Source organism: Haliotis cracherodii, unplaced genomic scaffold (assembly GCF_022045235.1).
Source record: "Haliotis cracherodii isolate W230 unplaced genomic scaffold, xgHalCrac1.p SCAF_8, whole genome shotgun sequence".
In the NCBI taxonomy this organism is placed as follows: Eukaryota; Metazoa; Mollusca; class Gastropoda; order Lepetellida; family Haliotidae; genus Haliotis; species Haliotis cracherodii.
Window position 1 is genome coordinate 243630 of NW_027266341.1, and position 15795 is coordinate 259424.

At 42.3% G+C, this 15795-nt stretch overlaps 1 protein-coding gene across 2 annotated transcripts in view; it reads right to left on the reverse strand.

Annotated features, from left to right (window-relative positions):
- Positions 1–15795, reverse strand: part of LOC139450201 (uncharacterized) — a 125532-nt gene that overhangs the window by 8946 nt on the left and 100791 nt on the right. For both annotated transcript variants that reach the window (XM_071231876.1, XM_071231878.1), the window contains 5 exons: positions 9967–10214; positions 6814–6875; positions 5731–5832; positions 5133–5279; positions 2263–2331 (listed from right to left, as the gene is read on the reverse strand). In XM_071231876.1, the coding sequence (XP_071087977.1) occupies positions 2263–2331; positions 5133–5279; positions 5731–5832; positions 6814–6875; positions 9967–10214 (628 nt within the window). The remainder of the gene's footprint in view (positions 1–2262; positions 2332–5132; positions 5280–5730; positions 5833–6813; positions 6876–9966; positions 10215–15795) is intronic.

Consider the following 15795-nt stretch of genomic DNA (forward strand, 5'->3'; position numbering starts at 1 on the left):
ATGATAAAGCATGTTACTGGCTCAACCTGTTATTAATCAATTCTACAAATGTATTAAGAGTCTAGTCTGTGCCAAACTCTGTTGGGTCTCCTAGCCTGAACTTGCTAAAATAAATATTGGCTATGTTTACTTTTAGAAACTTGACTAGATCTGGGCTCCAACCACAGAGTGCAAGCCTAACTAGCTCTGCCTGCCTAACTAGCTCTATCTGCCTCACTAGCTCTATCTGCCTAATTAGCTCTGCCTGCCTAACTAGCTCGATCAGCCTCACTAGCTCTATCTGCCTAATTAGCTCTGCCTGCCGAACTAGCTCTGCCTGCCTAACTAGCTCTATCTGCCTCACTAGCTCTATCTGCCTAATTAGCTCATCCTGCCTAACTAGCTCTGCCTGCCTAACTAGCTCTGCCTGCCTAACTAGCTCTGCCTGCCTAACTAGCTCGATCAGCCTCACTAGCTCTATCTGCCTAATTAGCTCTGCCTGCCTAACTAGCTCTGCCTGCCGAACTAGCTCTGCCTGCCTAACTAGCTCGATCAGCCTCACTAGCTCTATCTGCCTAACTAGCTCTGCCTGCAGAACTCGCTCTGCCTGCCTAACTAGCTCTGCCTGCCTAACTAGCTCTATCTGCCTAACTAGCTCTGCCTGCCTAACTAGCTCTATCTGCCTATATAGCTCTGCCTGCCGAACTATAGCTCTATCTGCCTGACTAGCTCTATCAGCCTAACTAGCTCTGCCTGCCTAACTAGTTGTATCTGCCTGACTACCTCTATCTGCCTAACTAGCTCTATCTGCCTAATTAGCTCTGCCTGCCGAACTCGCTCTGCCTGCCTAACTAGCTCGATCAGCCTCACTAGCTCTATCTGCCTAACTAGCTCTATCTGCCTCACTAGCTCTATCTGCCTAATTAGCTCTGCCTGCCTAACTAGTTCTGCCTGCCTAACTAGCTCTGCCTGCCTAACTAGCTCGATCAGCCTCACTAGCACTATCTGCCTAATTAGCTCTGCCTGCCTAACTAGTTCTGCCTGCCTAACTAGCTCTGCCTGCCTAACTAGCTCTGCCTGCCTAACTAGCTCTATCTGCCTAACTAGCTCTATCTGCCTAATTAGCTCTGCCTGCCTAACTAGCTCTGCCTGCCTAACTAGCTCTGCCTGCCTAACTAGCTCTATCTGCCTATATAGCTCTGCCTGCCGAACTATAGCTCTATCTGCCTGACTAGCTCTATCAGCCTAACTAGCTCTGCCTGCCTAACTAGTTGTATCTGCCTGACTACCTCTATCTGCCTAACTAGCTCTATCTGCCTAATTAGCTCTGCCTGCCGAACTAGCTCTGCCTGCCTAACTAGCTCTGCCTGCCTAACTAGCTCTGCCTGCCTAACTAGCTCGATCAGCCTCACAAGCTCTATCTGCCTAACTAGCTCTGCCTGCAGAACTAGTTGTATCTGCCTAACTAGCTCTGCCTGCCTAACTAGTTGTATCTGCCTAACTAGCTCTATCTGCCTAACTAGCCCTATCTGCCTATATAGCTCTGCCTGCCGAACTATAGCTCTATCTGCCTGACTAGCCCTATCTGCCTATATAGCTCTGCCTGCCGAACTATAGCTCTATCTGCCTGACTAGCTCTATCTGCCTAACTCACTCTGCCTGCCTAACTAGCTCTATCTGCCTGACTAGCTCTGCCTGCAAGATGTTCATCATTAGGGCATCTCCATCTGCCTAACTAGCTCTGCCTGCCTTACTAGTTGTATCTGCCTAACTAACTCTGCCTGCCTAACTAGCTCTATCTGCCTAACTAGTTGTATCTGCCTAACTAGCTCTGCCTGCCTAACTAGTTGTATCTGCCTTACTAGTTGTATCTGCCTAACTAACTCTGCCTGCCTAACTAGCTCTATCTGCCTAACTAGTTGTATCTGCCTAACTAGCTCTGCCTGCCTAACTAGTTGTATCTGCCTTACTAGTTGTATCTGCCTAACTAACTCTGCCTGCCTAACTAGCTCTATCTGCCTAACTAGTTGTATCTGCCTAACTAGCTCTGCCTGCCTAACTAGTTGTATCTGCCTAACTAACTCTGCCTGCCTAACTAGCTCTATCTGCCTAACTAGTTGTATCTGCCTAACTAGCTCTGCCTGCCTAACTAGTTGTATCTGCCTAACTAGCTCTGCCTGCAAGATGTTCATCATTAGGATTAGGGTTCTGTGTTTATATTACTGTCAATGATCTGACTGAGGGTCATGTGACAAGACCATGTGACATGTTCATGTGACTCACTGGTAGATGTCCACATGGGGTCCGATGACGGAGATGGAGGAAGAGGACACGTGATGGTTATAAGCATTCCTGAAACAAAGCAGACAATACATCTACTGACGGTGCCAGACAAGCACCCTATACAAGCATCACATCTATCTAGGTCATCAGTAGCAAACATACAACACTTGACATCACATAAAGATTTCACAAAATAAGAAAGAATGTGTGTATTTCTCTCCGTGCTGTGACTGGGAGATGATGTCGGCAGAGATTACTGTGAGTGAGTGAGTGAGTGAGTGAGGTAATGCTTTACGTCTCATCGGCAATATTTCAGCCATATCGTGACGAAGAGATTACTGTGCTGGGAGTAAGCTAGTTGTATGCCAGCTCGAAGCTCACACTTGTTGACGAATCAATTTTGAAAAGAATGTAGTAAATAAAATAATAAAATAGATAACCTTAAATATTTCTCTACAAAAAACACAATGTGCACACAATATGTCCGAATGTTAATTTTCTGAATAATGGATCAGTGAACACATTGCTATACCTCGACATGTCATCATTACAAGAACGCTTTAAACAGACATGTTTCCATAACTCAGGAAGTTCCTAATTCAAGGGATTGTTTTGCTTACTTTAGGCTTTAAGAAATAAAAGAATTGGTTCTCAGGCAATGTCTTTTGAGGGGGGGCTTGTTCAAACTAGTATGTAACCAAATAAACAGCTGTGTACCATCAACCTGGGGAAGGGCCTCCCTACAAAAACAAGCATACAAACTCCTATTGCCGCCATGACCATAACACGAGATGCACAGTAAAGCAGTGTGCATGTAAAGGGAAGTAACTGTGTGCTATATTGGATCGCATTGTTTTTAAGTATTAGGATTTTTCATTTTTTTTAAAAATAGAAATAAAAACGAAATGTTTTTTATGATGATGCGGGCAGTGACTGAGAACCAAGAGTATTATTGTTTTTAGCCTTACAGAAGTAAGGAGTTGAACCCTGGTCATGGTCATGTCAAAGTTCATCCAGAGTCACATACTTTGGCAGTCAGATATGTTAACATTGCAACCTTGTAAGAAGCAGCCATGTAAAGTATCCATGGCTTACTTTTGTATTCAAAACTAGAAGGGAATTTAGCACTCATTATTTGGATGTTGGAAATCAAAACCTTTAAGTATCTATATTGTCATAAAAATAAATAATTAAAAATAATAATAATGACATAAATAATAATAATAATAATAATAATAATAATAATAATAATAATAATAATAATAATAATCCATGGTACAACTCTGAATAAGTAGAGGGCATTATGGAAAATGATAAATACAAAATTGTTTGGAATAGGCCCATTTACAGCCTCAGGCATATCCATGCAAACACACCGGATCTTGTCCTTTTTGACAAATCCAATGAAATCATTTATATCATTGAATTTTCTGTTCCTTTTGACAGTAGTGTGATTGACAAGATTGAGGAAATACATGACAAATATGCAGACCTTGCTTTGGAAATGTCACGTCACACTTGCATCCCAAGTACCAAGTTGTCCGACTCCCCATTGTTCTCGGTGCCTTAGGTTTGGTACCACCCAATCTGTTGACTGACATTGGGAGAGTACCCGGGTTTGCTACCAGGAATACAGCTCTTCTGACAATTTGGGTAATGCAGAAGGCTGCAGTGTTGGGGAGTCTTCACATTCTCCGAAAATTTCTACATAGTGTGAGCACATATAAGAGTTAGGGTTCCTCTACATAGTGTGAGCACATATAAGAGTTAGGGTTCCTCTACATAGTGTGAGCACATATATAAGAGTTAGGGTTCCTCTACATAGTGTGAGCACATATAAGAGTTAGGGTTCCTCTACATAGTGTGAGCACATATATAAGAGTTAGGGTTCCTCTACATAGTGTGAGCACATATATAAGAGTTAGGGTTCCTCTACATAGTGTGAGCACATATAAGAGTTAGGGTTCCTCTACATAGTGTGAGCACATATATAAGAGTTAGGGTTCCTCTACATAGTGTGAGCACATATATAAGAGTTAGGGTTCCTCTACATAGTGTGAGCACATATAAGAGTTAGGGTTCCTCTACATAGTGTGAGCACATATATAAGAGTTAGGGTTCCTCTACATAGTGTGAGCACATATATAAGAGTTAGGGTTCCTCTACATAGTGTGAGCACATATAAGAGTTAGGGTTCCTCTACATAGTGTGAGCACATATATAAGAGTTAGGGTTCCTCTACATAGTGTGAGCACATATATAAGAGTTAGGGTTCCTCTACATAGTGTGAGCACATATAAGAGTTAGGGTTCCTCTACATAGTGTGAGCACATATAAGAGTTAGGGTTCCTCTACATAGTGTGAGCACATATATAAGAGTTAGGGTTCCTCTACATAGTGTGAGCACATATATAAGAGTTAGGGTTCCTCTACATAGTGTGAGCACATAGGAACATATGAAAGCTGCCGCCCCCAAACATCAATATGAAAAGCCAAAACCTAAGCAAAACTATATATGAATGCGTCCTTGATGAGCACAGCGACATATTTGTTAAACGCTGGGTCTATTGAGCAGCAAACAGTGCAGCTATTATTATAACCAGACCCTTTATCATTTTGTACTGTTGACCAAGCTACCAATCGTTACACTAAACTCTTCCAAATTCAAGTTTAGTCCAAATGCATCCATTTCTCATGCTGAATCCCAAATCCAATTTAACATCCTGTGGGTGACATCAGGTTGAAGGTTGTGTAGACTGACCTAATTGTATATAAATGCTTTATAGGTCGACACTTTCAGCTGCCAAAACTAAGGAAGTATGCTGAAAACACTCATTGGCCATTTTGCTGAGGCAAGGGAGGTAACTCACTCTCTGGACACATTGTCCAGCTTGCTCTGTCGGACTCGCCCTTGCTGGTCTCGAATGGCCTTGTACTCCTTCTGCCAGGCCACGTCCTCGGGGTCACGACCTCGGCTGTAGATGGCCTGAGTACGCTCAACATGCTCACGATGCATTCTGGGAAAAGTACAACATTATTCTCCGATTATTTACCTGCCCTATTGTATCCTAGCTAACATCTCATCCATATTCTTTTGGTACTGATACAGGGATTATTATCAACATAAGAGCAAATTGCAGAAATAACGTTTAGGGCGAACCCCATTTTCTTTAAAATCAGATATTCCACTCTGATACGATACCTGTCTGCATCAAGATCTGAAAACATCTCCATAGATGGTTACATCCTCAAGATTTTTATGCAGAGATGTATCGTTTTGGAGTAAAACATCTGTTTTTATATATTTTTTGTGTGAAATTTGGCGAACAACACAACTTTTCTTACGCCTTGGCCGAGTCGTCATTCTCATTGACATCATGAATACATTATATCAACCGAAGTCACAAAATCACTTTGACAATTACCCCAACATGCATTCCCTCTCAGGTCCTAAATCCCTGTACTTACCTGCGACTGCTGAGTTTAGCCCGCTGCTCATCCTCCCTGCGGCGCCATTCCTCAGACAAGAGCTTCTTGTAGGCCCCCCGTGCCACATAGCCCCTGAATAGCCTGAAACATCACACCACAAGGTTCAGTATGTAGACTCCAACATTTAACTGGATCTCTAATGTTCAACTGTAGGATCCAATGTTCAACTGTAGGATCTAATGTTTAAATGTAGGATCTAATGTTCAACTGTAGGATCTAATGTTTAAATGTAGGATCTAATGTTCAACTGTCGGATCTAATGTTTAAATGTAGGATCTAATGTTCAACTGTAGGATCTAATGTTTAACTGTAGGATCTAATGTTCAACTGTAGGATCTAATGTTTAAATGTAGGATCTAATGTTCAACTGTAGGATTTAATGTTTAAATGTAGGATCTTATGTTCAACTGTAGGATCTAATGTTTAACTGTAGGATCTAATGTTCAACTGTAGGATCTAATGTTTAAATGTAGGATCCAATGTTCAACTGTAGGATATAATATTCAACTGAGGATCCAATGTTCAACTGAGGATCTAATGTTCAACTGTAGGATCCAATGTTCAACTGTATGATCTAACATTCAACTGTAAGATGTAATGTTAGACTGTAGGATCTAACATTCAACTTTAAGATCTAATGTTAGACTGTAGGATCCAATATTAGACTGTAGGATCTAATGTTCAACTGTAGGATCAAATGTTTAATTATATGATCTAATGTTAGACTGTAGGATCTAATGTTAAACTGTAGGATCTAATGTTCAACTGTAGGATCTAACGTTTGACTGTAGGAGCAAATGTTTGACTGTAGGATCTAATGTTCAACTGTGGGATCTAATGTCCAACTGTAGGATCTAATGTCCAACTGTAGGATCTAATGTCCAACTGTAGGATCTAATGTCCAACTGTAGGATCTAATGTCCAACTGTAGGATCTAATGTCCAACTGTGGGATCTAATGTCCAACTGTAGGATCTAATGTCCAACTGTGGGATCTAATGTCCAACTGTAGGATCTAATGTCCAACTGTAGGATCTATTATTTGACTTTACGACATCCCTACCGTTGTATATCCACAGCTGCCTTGGCCTCTTTCTGAACCTGAACAGCAGCAGCCAGCTCTATCTGTAAAACAAGGGAGAATTCATTACTCCACGTGATGCAACACAAAAAAAAGGGAGAATTCATTACTCCACTTGACACAACATGAAAACAAGGGAGTATTCAGTACTCCACATAACACAACACAAAAACAAGGGAGAATTCATTACTCCACTTGACACAACACGAAAACAAGGGAAAATTCATTACTCCACATAACACAACACAAAAACAAGGGAGAATTCAATAATCCCAGGACACAACACTAAAACAAGGGAGAATTCATTACTCCAAATGACACAACATGAAAACAAAGGAGTGTTCAATAATCAACTTGAAACAACATGAAAACAAGGGAGAATTCAGTTATCCATATGACACAACACGAAAACAAGGGAAAATTCATTACTCCACATAACACAACACTAAAACAAGGGAGAATTCAGTACTTCAAATGACACAACACTAAAACAAGGGAGAATTCAGTTATCCATAGGACACAACACGAAAAACAAGGGAAAATTCATTACTCCACATAACACAACACTAAAACAAGGGAGAATTCAGTACTTCACATGACACAACACTAAAACAAGGGAGACTTCAGTACTGCGTATGACACAACATGAAAACAAGGGAGAATTCATTACTCCACATGATACAACATGAAAAAAAGGGAGAATTCAATAATCCACCTGAAACAACCCGAAAACAAGGGAGAATTCAGTACTCCATATGACACAACAAAAAACTAGGGAGAATTTAGTACTCCAAATAACACAACAAGAAAACAAGGGAGAATTCAGTAATCCACTTGAAACAACACGAAAACAAGGGAGAATTCAGTAATCCACTTGAAACAACACTAAAACAAGGGAGAATTCAGTAATCCACTTGAAACAACACAAAAACAAGGGAGAATTCAGTAATCCACTTGAAACAACACTAAAACAAGGGAGAATTCAGTAATCCAAATAACACAACACTAAAACAAGGGAGAATTTAGTACTCCAAATAACACAACACTAAAACAAGGGAGAATTCAGTACTCAACTTGAAACTACACTAAAACAAGGGAGAATTCAGTAATCCACTTGAAACAACACAAAAACAAGGGTGAATTCAGTAATCCACTTGAAACAACACTAAAACAAGGGAGAATTCTGTAATCCACTTGAAACAACACGAAATCAAGGGTGAATTCAGTAATCCACTTGAAACAACATGAAAACAAGGGTGAATTCAGTAATCCACTTGAAACAACACGAAAACAAGGGAGAATTCAGTAATCCAAATAACACAACACTAAAACAAGGGAGAATTCAGTAATCCACTTGAAACAACACTAAAACAAGGGTGAATTCAGTAATCCACTTGAAACATCACTAAAACAAGGGAGAATTCAGTAATCCACTTGAAACAACACTAAAACAAGGGTGAATTCAGTAATCCACTTGAAACAACACTAAAACAAGGGAGAATACAGTAATCCAAATAACACAACACTAAAACAAGGGAGAATTCAGTAATCCAAATAACACAACACTAAAACAAGGGAGAATTCAGTACTCTACAAGAACAACACGAACACCAGGGAGAATTCAGTACTCTACAAGAACAACACGAACACCAGGGAAAATTCAGTACTCTACAAGAACAACACGAACACCAGGGAGAATTCAGTACTCCAGATAAAGCAACTGTAGCAGGGTACATTTATCATATTCTTCCAAGTTATATCATTATTCATACACCATCATCATAATCATCTTAATGGTCAATGTTTGTCTTGTCTACAGTTGGATATCAGTCAATAACTCAATAACAATAACAACTCAACACCCTTATTTTCAGTCTCTGGGAATCTCTCACCAGATCTTCCCCTTCAACCTTCTGTCTATCTTCAGCAACCCATGTACCCATGAAGATGCGAGTTAGAATAGGTCTTCAGCAACCCATGTACCCGTGAAGATGCGAGTTAGAATAGGTCTTCAGCAACCCATGTACCCGTGAAGATGCGAGTTAGAATAGGTCTTCAGCAACCCATGTACCCGTGAAGATGCGAGTTAGAATAGGTCTTCAGCAACCCATGTACCCGTGAAGATGCGAGTTAGAATAGGTCTTCAGCAACCCATGTACCCGTGAAGATGCGAGTTAGAATAGGTCTTCAGCAACCCATGTACCCGTGAAGATGCGAGTTAGAATAGGTCTTCAGCAACCCATGTACCCGTGAAGATGCGAGTTAGAATAGGTCTTCAGCAACCCATGTACCCATGAAGATGCGGGTTAGAATAGGTCTTCAGCAACCCATGTACCCATGAAGATGCGAGTTAGAATAGGTCTTCAGCAACCCATGTACCCATGAAGATGCGAGTTAGAATAGGTCTTCAGCAACCCATGTACCCATGAAGATGCGAGTTAGAATAGGTCTTCAGCAACCCATGTACCCGTGAAGATGCGAGTTAGAATAGGTCTTCAGCAACCCATGTACCCATGAAGATGCGAGTTAGAATAGGTCTTCAGCAACCCATGCTTGCCGTAAAATGCGACTATGCTTGTCATTAGAGGCGACTAATGAGATCGGATGGTCAGGCTTGCTGACTTTGTTGATGCACTTCATCGTATTCCAATTGATTGGATGAATGCTCATGATGTCAATCACTGGATTGTCTGGTCTAGACTTGATTATTTACAAACCACATTCACATAGCTGGAATATTGCTGAGTGCGGCGTTAAACAACAAACAAACAAACAAGACTAGGCTTCCCCATACCCTCACATACTTAGTGATTACAGGAATGTTGTTTAAAGCTGCAGTCAACAACATTGCAGCTGATGATCACATCTAGACTAGACAGCCAGGGTTTGAAACGAGAGCAACAGTTTTGGAATCATGAGATCAGTCTTGTCACAGCCAACACGACCTGATCCAAATGAGGTGGTAATAAACCATTCTCGGAGTCCCCACCTAATGATTTGAGACTTGACTGCTATTCGGTGGAGATATTGCTCATGAAACTATTGTTCACATTCTGGTTCACTAAAGAAAAGTTTCTAGATTCACATCATGTATGAAGGCAACTGAATAGACACTAGTTGTGACAACACACTCACTGGGTCGGGCACATGCTGGTAATGAGCGATTGGTCGGCCGATGTGGGCAAGGGATGGTTGCCTTGGTAACGGTGTAGATGGCCCCGAGTCTGTGGCTGCCGGCAGCTGTCTCCCCCGTGGACCCTCCCCGTCCCCAGTTGCCCCTCCATCTTCCTCCCCGATGGATGTGGACGTGACCTGCTTCTCGACATCTGACATCTCTCGGGACAAGCCAGCATATGACGACTTCAGGATGGTGGAATACCCAGCTGTAACAAGATCAAACAAACATCACGCGCAAGCATATCAATCATATCATAGTCTGTCAATAGTCCATATAGAGCCCTGTGTCATCTTAATAGTTCCTACACAGCCCTGTGTCATCTCCTTAGTTCCTATACAGCCCTGTGTCATCTAATTCACCACTATACAGCCCTGTGTCATCTCCTTAGTTCCTATACAGACCTGTGTCATCTCATTAGTTCCTAAACAGCCCTGTGTCATCTCCTTAGTTCCTACACAGCCCTGTGTCATCTCCTTAGTTCCCATACAGCCCTGTGTCATCTCCTTAGTTCCTAAACAGCCCTGTGTCATCTCCTTAGCTCCTACACAGTCCTGTGTCATCTCATTAGTTCCTTTACAGCCCTTGGTCATCTTATTCATTGCTATACAGCCCTGTGTCATCTCCTTAGTTCCTATACAGCCCTGTGTCATCTCATTAGTTCCTATACAGCCCTGGGTCATCTTGTTAGTTCCTATACAATCCTGTGTCATCTCCTTAGTTCCCACACAGCCCTGTGTCATCTCCTTAGTTCCTATACAACCCTGTGTCATCTCCTTAGTTCCTATACAATCCTGTGTCATCTCCTTAGTTCCTATACAATCCTGTGTCATCTTATTAGTTCCCATACAGCCCTGTGTCATCTCATTAGTTCCTACACAGCCCTGTGTCATCTCCTTAGTTCCTATACAGACCTGTGTCATCTTATTAGTTCCTATACAGCCCCGTGTCATCTTATTAGTTCCTATACAGCCCCATGTCATCTCATTAGTTGCTACATAGCCCTGTGTCATCTCCTTAGTTCCTATACAGCCCTGTGTCATCTCCTTAGTTCCTATACAGCCCTGTGTCATCTCCTTAGTTTCTATACAGCCCTGTGTCATCTCCTTAGTTCCTATACAGCTCCATGTCATCTCCTTAGTTCCTATACAACCCTGTGTCATCTCCTTAGTTCCTATACAGCCCTGTGTCATCTCATTAGTTCCTATACAGCTCTGTGTCATCTCATTAGTTCCTATACAGCCCTGTGTCATCTCCTTAGTTCCTATACAGCCCTGTGTCATCTCATTAGTTCCTATACAGCCCCATGTCATCTCATTAGTTCCTATACAACCCTGTGTCATCTCCTTAGTTCCTATACAGCCCTGTGTCATCTCATTAGTTGCTACATAACCCTGTGTCATCTTATTAGTTCCTATACAGCCCTGTGTCATCTCCTCAGTTCCTATACAGCCCTATGTCATCTTATTACTTCCTATACAACCCTTTGTCATCTCCTTAGTTCCTATACAGCCCTGTGTCATCTCATTAGTTGCTACATAGCCCTGTGTCATCTTATTAGTTTCCATACAGCCCTGTGTCATCTCCTTAGTTCCTACACAGCCCTGTGTCATCTCCTTAGTTCCTATACAGCCCTGTGTCATCTCATTAGATCCTATACAGCCCTGTGTCATCTCCTTAGTTCCTATACAGCCCTGTGTCATCTCATTAGTTCCTATACAGCCCTGTGTCATCTCCTTAGTTCCCATACAGACCTGTGTCATCTCCTTAGTTCCTATACAGCCCTGTGTCATCTCAGTTCCTATGCAGCCCTGTGTTATCTCATAAGTTCCTATACAGCCCTGTGTCATCTCAGTTCCTATACAGCCCTGTGTCATCTCCTTAGTTCCCATACAGACCTGTGTCATCTCCTTAGTTCCTATACAGCCCTGTGTCATCTCAGTTCCTATACAGCCCTGTGTCATCTCCTTAGTTCCTATACAGCCCTGTGTCATCTCATTAGTTCCTATACAGCTCTGTGTCATCTCCTTAATTCCTATACAGCCCTGTGTCATCTCCTTAGTTCCCATACAGCCCTATGTCATCTTATTAGTTCCTAAACAGCCCTGTGTCATCTCCTTAGTTCCTATACAGCCCTGTGTCATCTTATTAGTTCCTAAACAGCCCTGTGTCATCTCCTTAGTTCCTATACAGCCCTATGTCATCTTATTAGTTCCTATACAGCTCTGTGTCATCTCCTTAGTTCCTATACAGCCCTGTGTCATCTCCTTAGTTCCTATACAGCCTTATGTCATCTTATTAGTTCCTAAACAGCCCTGTGTCATCTCCTTAGTTCCTATACAGCCCTATGTCATCTTATTAGTTCCTAAACAGCCCTGTGTCATCTCCTTAGTTCCTATACAGCCCTATGTCATCTTATTAGTTCCTATACAACCCTGTGTCATCTCCTTAGTTCCTACACAGCCCTATGTCATCTTATTAGTTCCTAAACAGCCCTGTGTCATCTAATTCACCACTATACAGCCCTGTGTCATCTTATTAGTTCCTAAACAGCCCTGTGTCATCTCCTTAGTTCCTATACAGCCCTATGTCATCTTATTAGTTCCTATACAGCTCTGTGTCATCTCCTTAGTTCCTATACAGCCCTGTGTCATCTCCTTAGTTCCTATACAGCCCTATGTCATCTTATTAGTTCCTAAACAGCCCTGTGTCATCTCCTTAGTTCCTATACAGCCCTATGTCATCTTATTAGTTCCTAAACAGCCCTGTGTCATCTCCTTAGTTCCTATACAGCCCTATGTCATCTTATTAGTTCCTATACAACCCTGTGTCATCTCCTTAGTTCCTATACAGCCCTGTGTCATCTCCTTAGTTCCTATACAGCCCTATGTCATCTTATTAGTTCCTATACAACCCTGTGTCATCTCCTTAGTTCCTATACAGCCCTGTGTCATCTCCTTAGTTCCTATACAGCTCTGTGTCATCTCCTTAGTTCCCATACAACCCTGTGTCATCTCCTTAGTTCCTATACAGACCTGTGTCATCTCCTTAGTTCCTATACAACCCTGTGTCATCTCCTTAGTTCCCATACAGACCTGTGTCATCTCCTTAGTTCCTACATAGCCCTGTGTCATCTCCTTAGTTCCTATACAGCTCTGTGTCATCTCATTAGTTCCTATACAGCCCTGTGTCATCTCCTTAGTTCCTATACAGCCCTGTGTCATCTCCTTAGTTCCTATACAGCCCTGTGTCATCTCCTTAGTTCCCATACAGACCTGTGTCATCTCCTTAGTTCCTATACAGCCCTGTGTCATCTCAGTTCCTATGCAGCCCCGTGTTATCTCATAAGTTCCTACACAGCCCTGTGTCATCTCCTTAGTTCCTATACAGCCCTGTGTCATTTCAGTTCCTATGCAGCCCCGTGTTATCTCATAAGTTCCCATATAGCCCTATGTCATCTCCTTAGTTCCTATACAGCCCTGTGTCATCTCCTTAGTTCCCATACAGCCCTGTGTCATCTCCTTAGTTCCTATACAGCTCTGTGTCATCTCCTTAGTTCCTATACAGCCCTGTGTCATCTCAGTTCCTATGCAGCCCCGTGTTATCTCATAAGTTCCCATACAGCCCTGTGTCATCTCCTTAGTTCCTATACAGCCCTGTGTCATCTCCTTAGTTCCTATACAGCCCTGTGTCATCTCCTTAGTTCCTATACAGCCCTGTGTCATCTCCTTAGTTCCTATACAGCCCCGTGTCATCTCATTAGTTCCTATACAGCCCTGTGTCATCTCATTAGTTCCTATACAACCCTGTGTCATCTCATTAGTTCCTATACAGCCCTGTGTCATCTCATTAGTTCCTATACAGCCCTGTGTCATCTCATTAGTTCCTATACAGCCCTGGGTCATCTCCTTAGTTCCTATACATCCCTGTGTCATCTCATTAGTTCCTATACAGCCCTGTGTCATCTCATTAGTTCCTATACAGCCCTGTGTCATCTCCTTAGTTCCTATACAGCCCTGTGTCATCTTATTAGTTCCTATACAGCCCTGTGTCATCTCATTAGTTCCTATACAGCCCTGTGTCATCTCCTTAGTTCCCATACAGCCCTGTGTCATCTCATTAGTTCCTATACAGCCCTGTGTCATCTTATTAGTTCCTATACAGCCCTGTGTCATCTTATTAGTTCCTATACAGCCCTGTGTCATCTCCTTAGTTCCTATACAGCCCTGTGTCATCTTATTAGTTCCTATACAGCCCTGTGTCATCTTATTAGTTCCTATACAATCCTGTGTCATCTCCTTAGTTCCTACACAGCCCTGTGTCATCTTATTAGTTCCTATACAGCCCTGTGTCATCTCATTAGTTCCTATACAGCCCTGTGTCATCTCATTAGTTCCTATACAGCCCTGTGTCATCTCATTAGTTCCTATACAGCCCTGTGTCATCTCCTTAGTTCCCATACAGCCCTGTGTCATCTCATTAGTTCCTATACAGCCCTGTGTCATCTCCTTAGTTCCTATACAACCCTGTGTCATCTCATTAGTTCCTATACAGCCCTGTGTCATCTCATTAGTTCCTATACAGCCCTGTGTCATCTCCTTAGTTCCTATACAGCCTTGTGTCATCTCATTAGTTCCTATACAACCCTGTGTCATCTCATTAGTTCCTATACAGCCCTGTGTCATCTCATTAGTTCCTATACAGCCCTGTGTCATCTCATTAGTTCCTATACAGCCCTGGGTCATCTCCTTAGTTCCTATACATCCCTGTGTCATCTCATTAGTTCCTATACAGCCCTGTGTCATCTCATTAGTTCCTATACAGCCCTGTGTCATCTCCTTAGTTCCTATACAGCCCTGTGTCATCTTATTAGTTCCTATACAGCCCTGTGTCATCTCATTAGTTCCTATACAGCCCTGTGTCATCTCCTTAGTTCCCATACAGCCCTGTGTCATCTCATTAGTTCCTATACAGCCCTGTGTCATCTTATTAGTTCCTATACAGCCCTGTGTCATCTTATTAGTTCCTATACAGCCCTGTGTCATCTCCTTAGTTCCTATACAGCCCTGTGTCATCTTATTAGTTCCTATACAGCCCTGTGTCATCTTATTAGTTCCTATACAATCCTGTGTCATCTCCTTAGTTCCTACACAGCCCTGTGTCATCTTATTAGTTCCTATACAGCCCTGTGTCATCTCATTAGTTCCTATACAGCCCTGTGTCATCTCATTAGTTCCTATACAGCCCTGTGTCATCTCATTAGTTCCTATACAGCCCTGTGTCATCTCCTTAGTTCCCATACAGCCCTGTGTCATCTCATTAGTTCCTATACAGCCCTGTGTCATCTCCTTAGTTCCTATACAACCCTGTGTCATCTCCTTAGTTCCTATACAGCCCTGTGTCATCTCATTAGTTCCTATACAGCCCTGTGTCATCTCCTTAGTTCCTATACAGCCCTGTGTCATCTCATTAGTTCCTATACAGCCCCATGCCATCTTATTAGTTCCTATACAGCCCTGTGTCATCTTATTAGTTCCTATACAGCCCTGTGTCATCTCCTTAGTTCCTATACAGCCCTGTGTCATCTCCTTAGTTCCTATACAGCTCTGTGTCATCTCATTAGTTCCTATACAGACCTGTGTCATCTCCTTAGTTCCTATACAGCCCTGTGTCATCTCCTTAGTTCCTATACAGCCCTGTGTCATCTCCTTAGTTTCCATACAGACCTGTGTCATCTCCTTAGTTCCTATGCAGCCCTGTGTCATCTCAGTTCCTATGCAGCCCCGTGT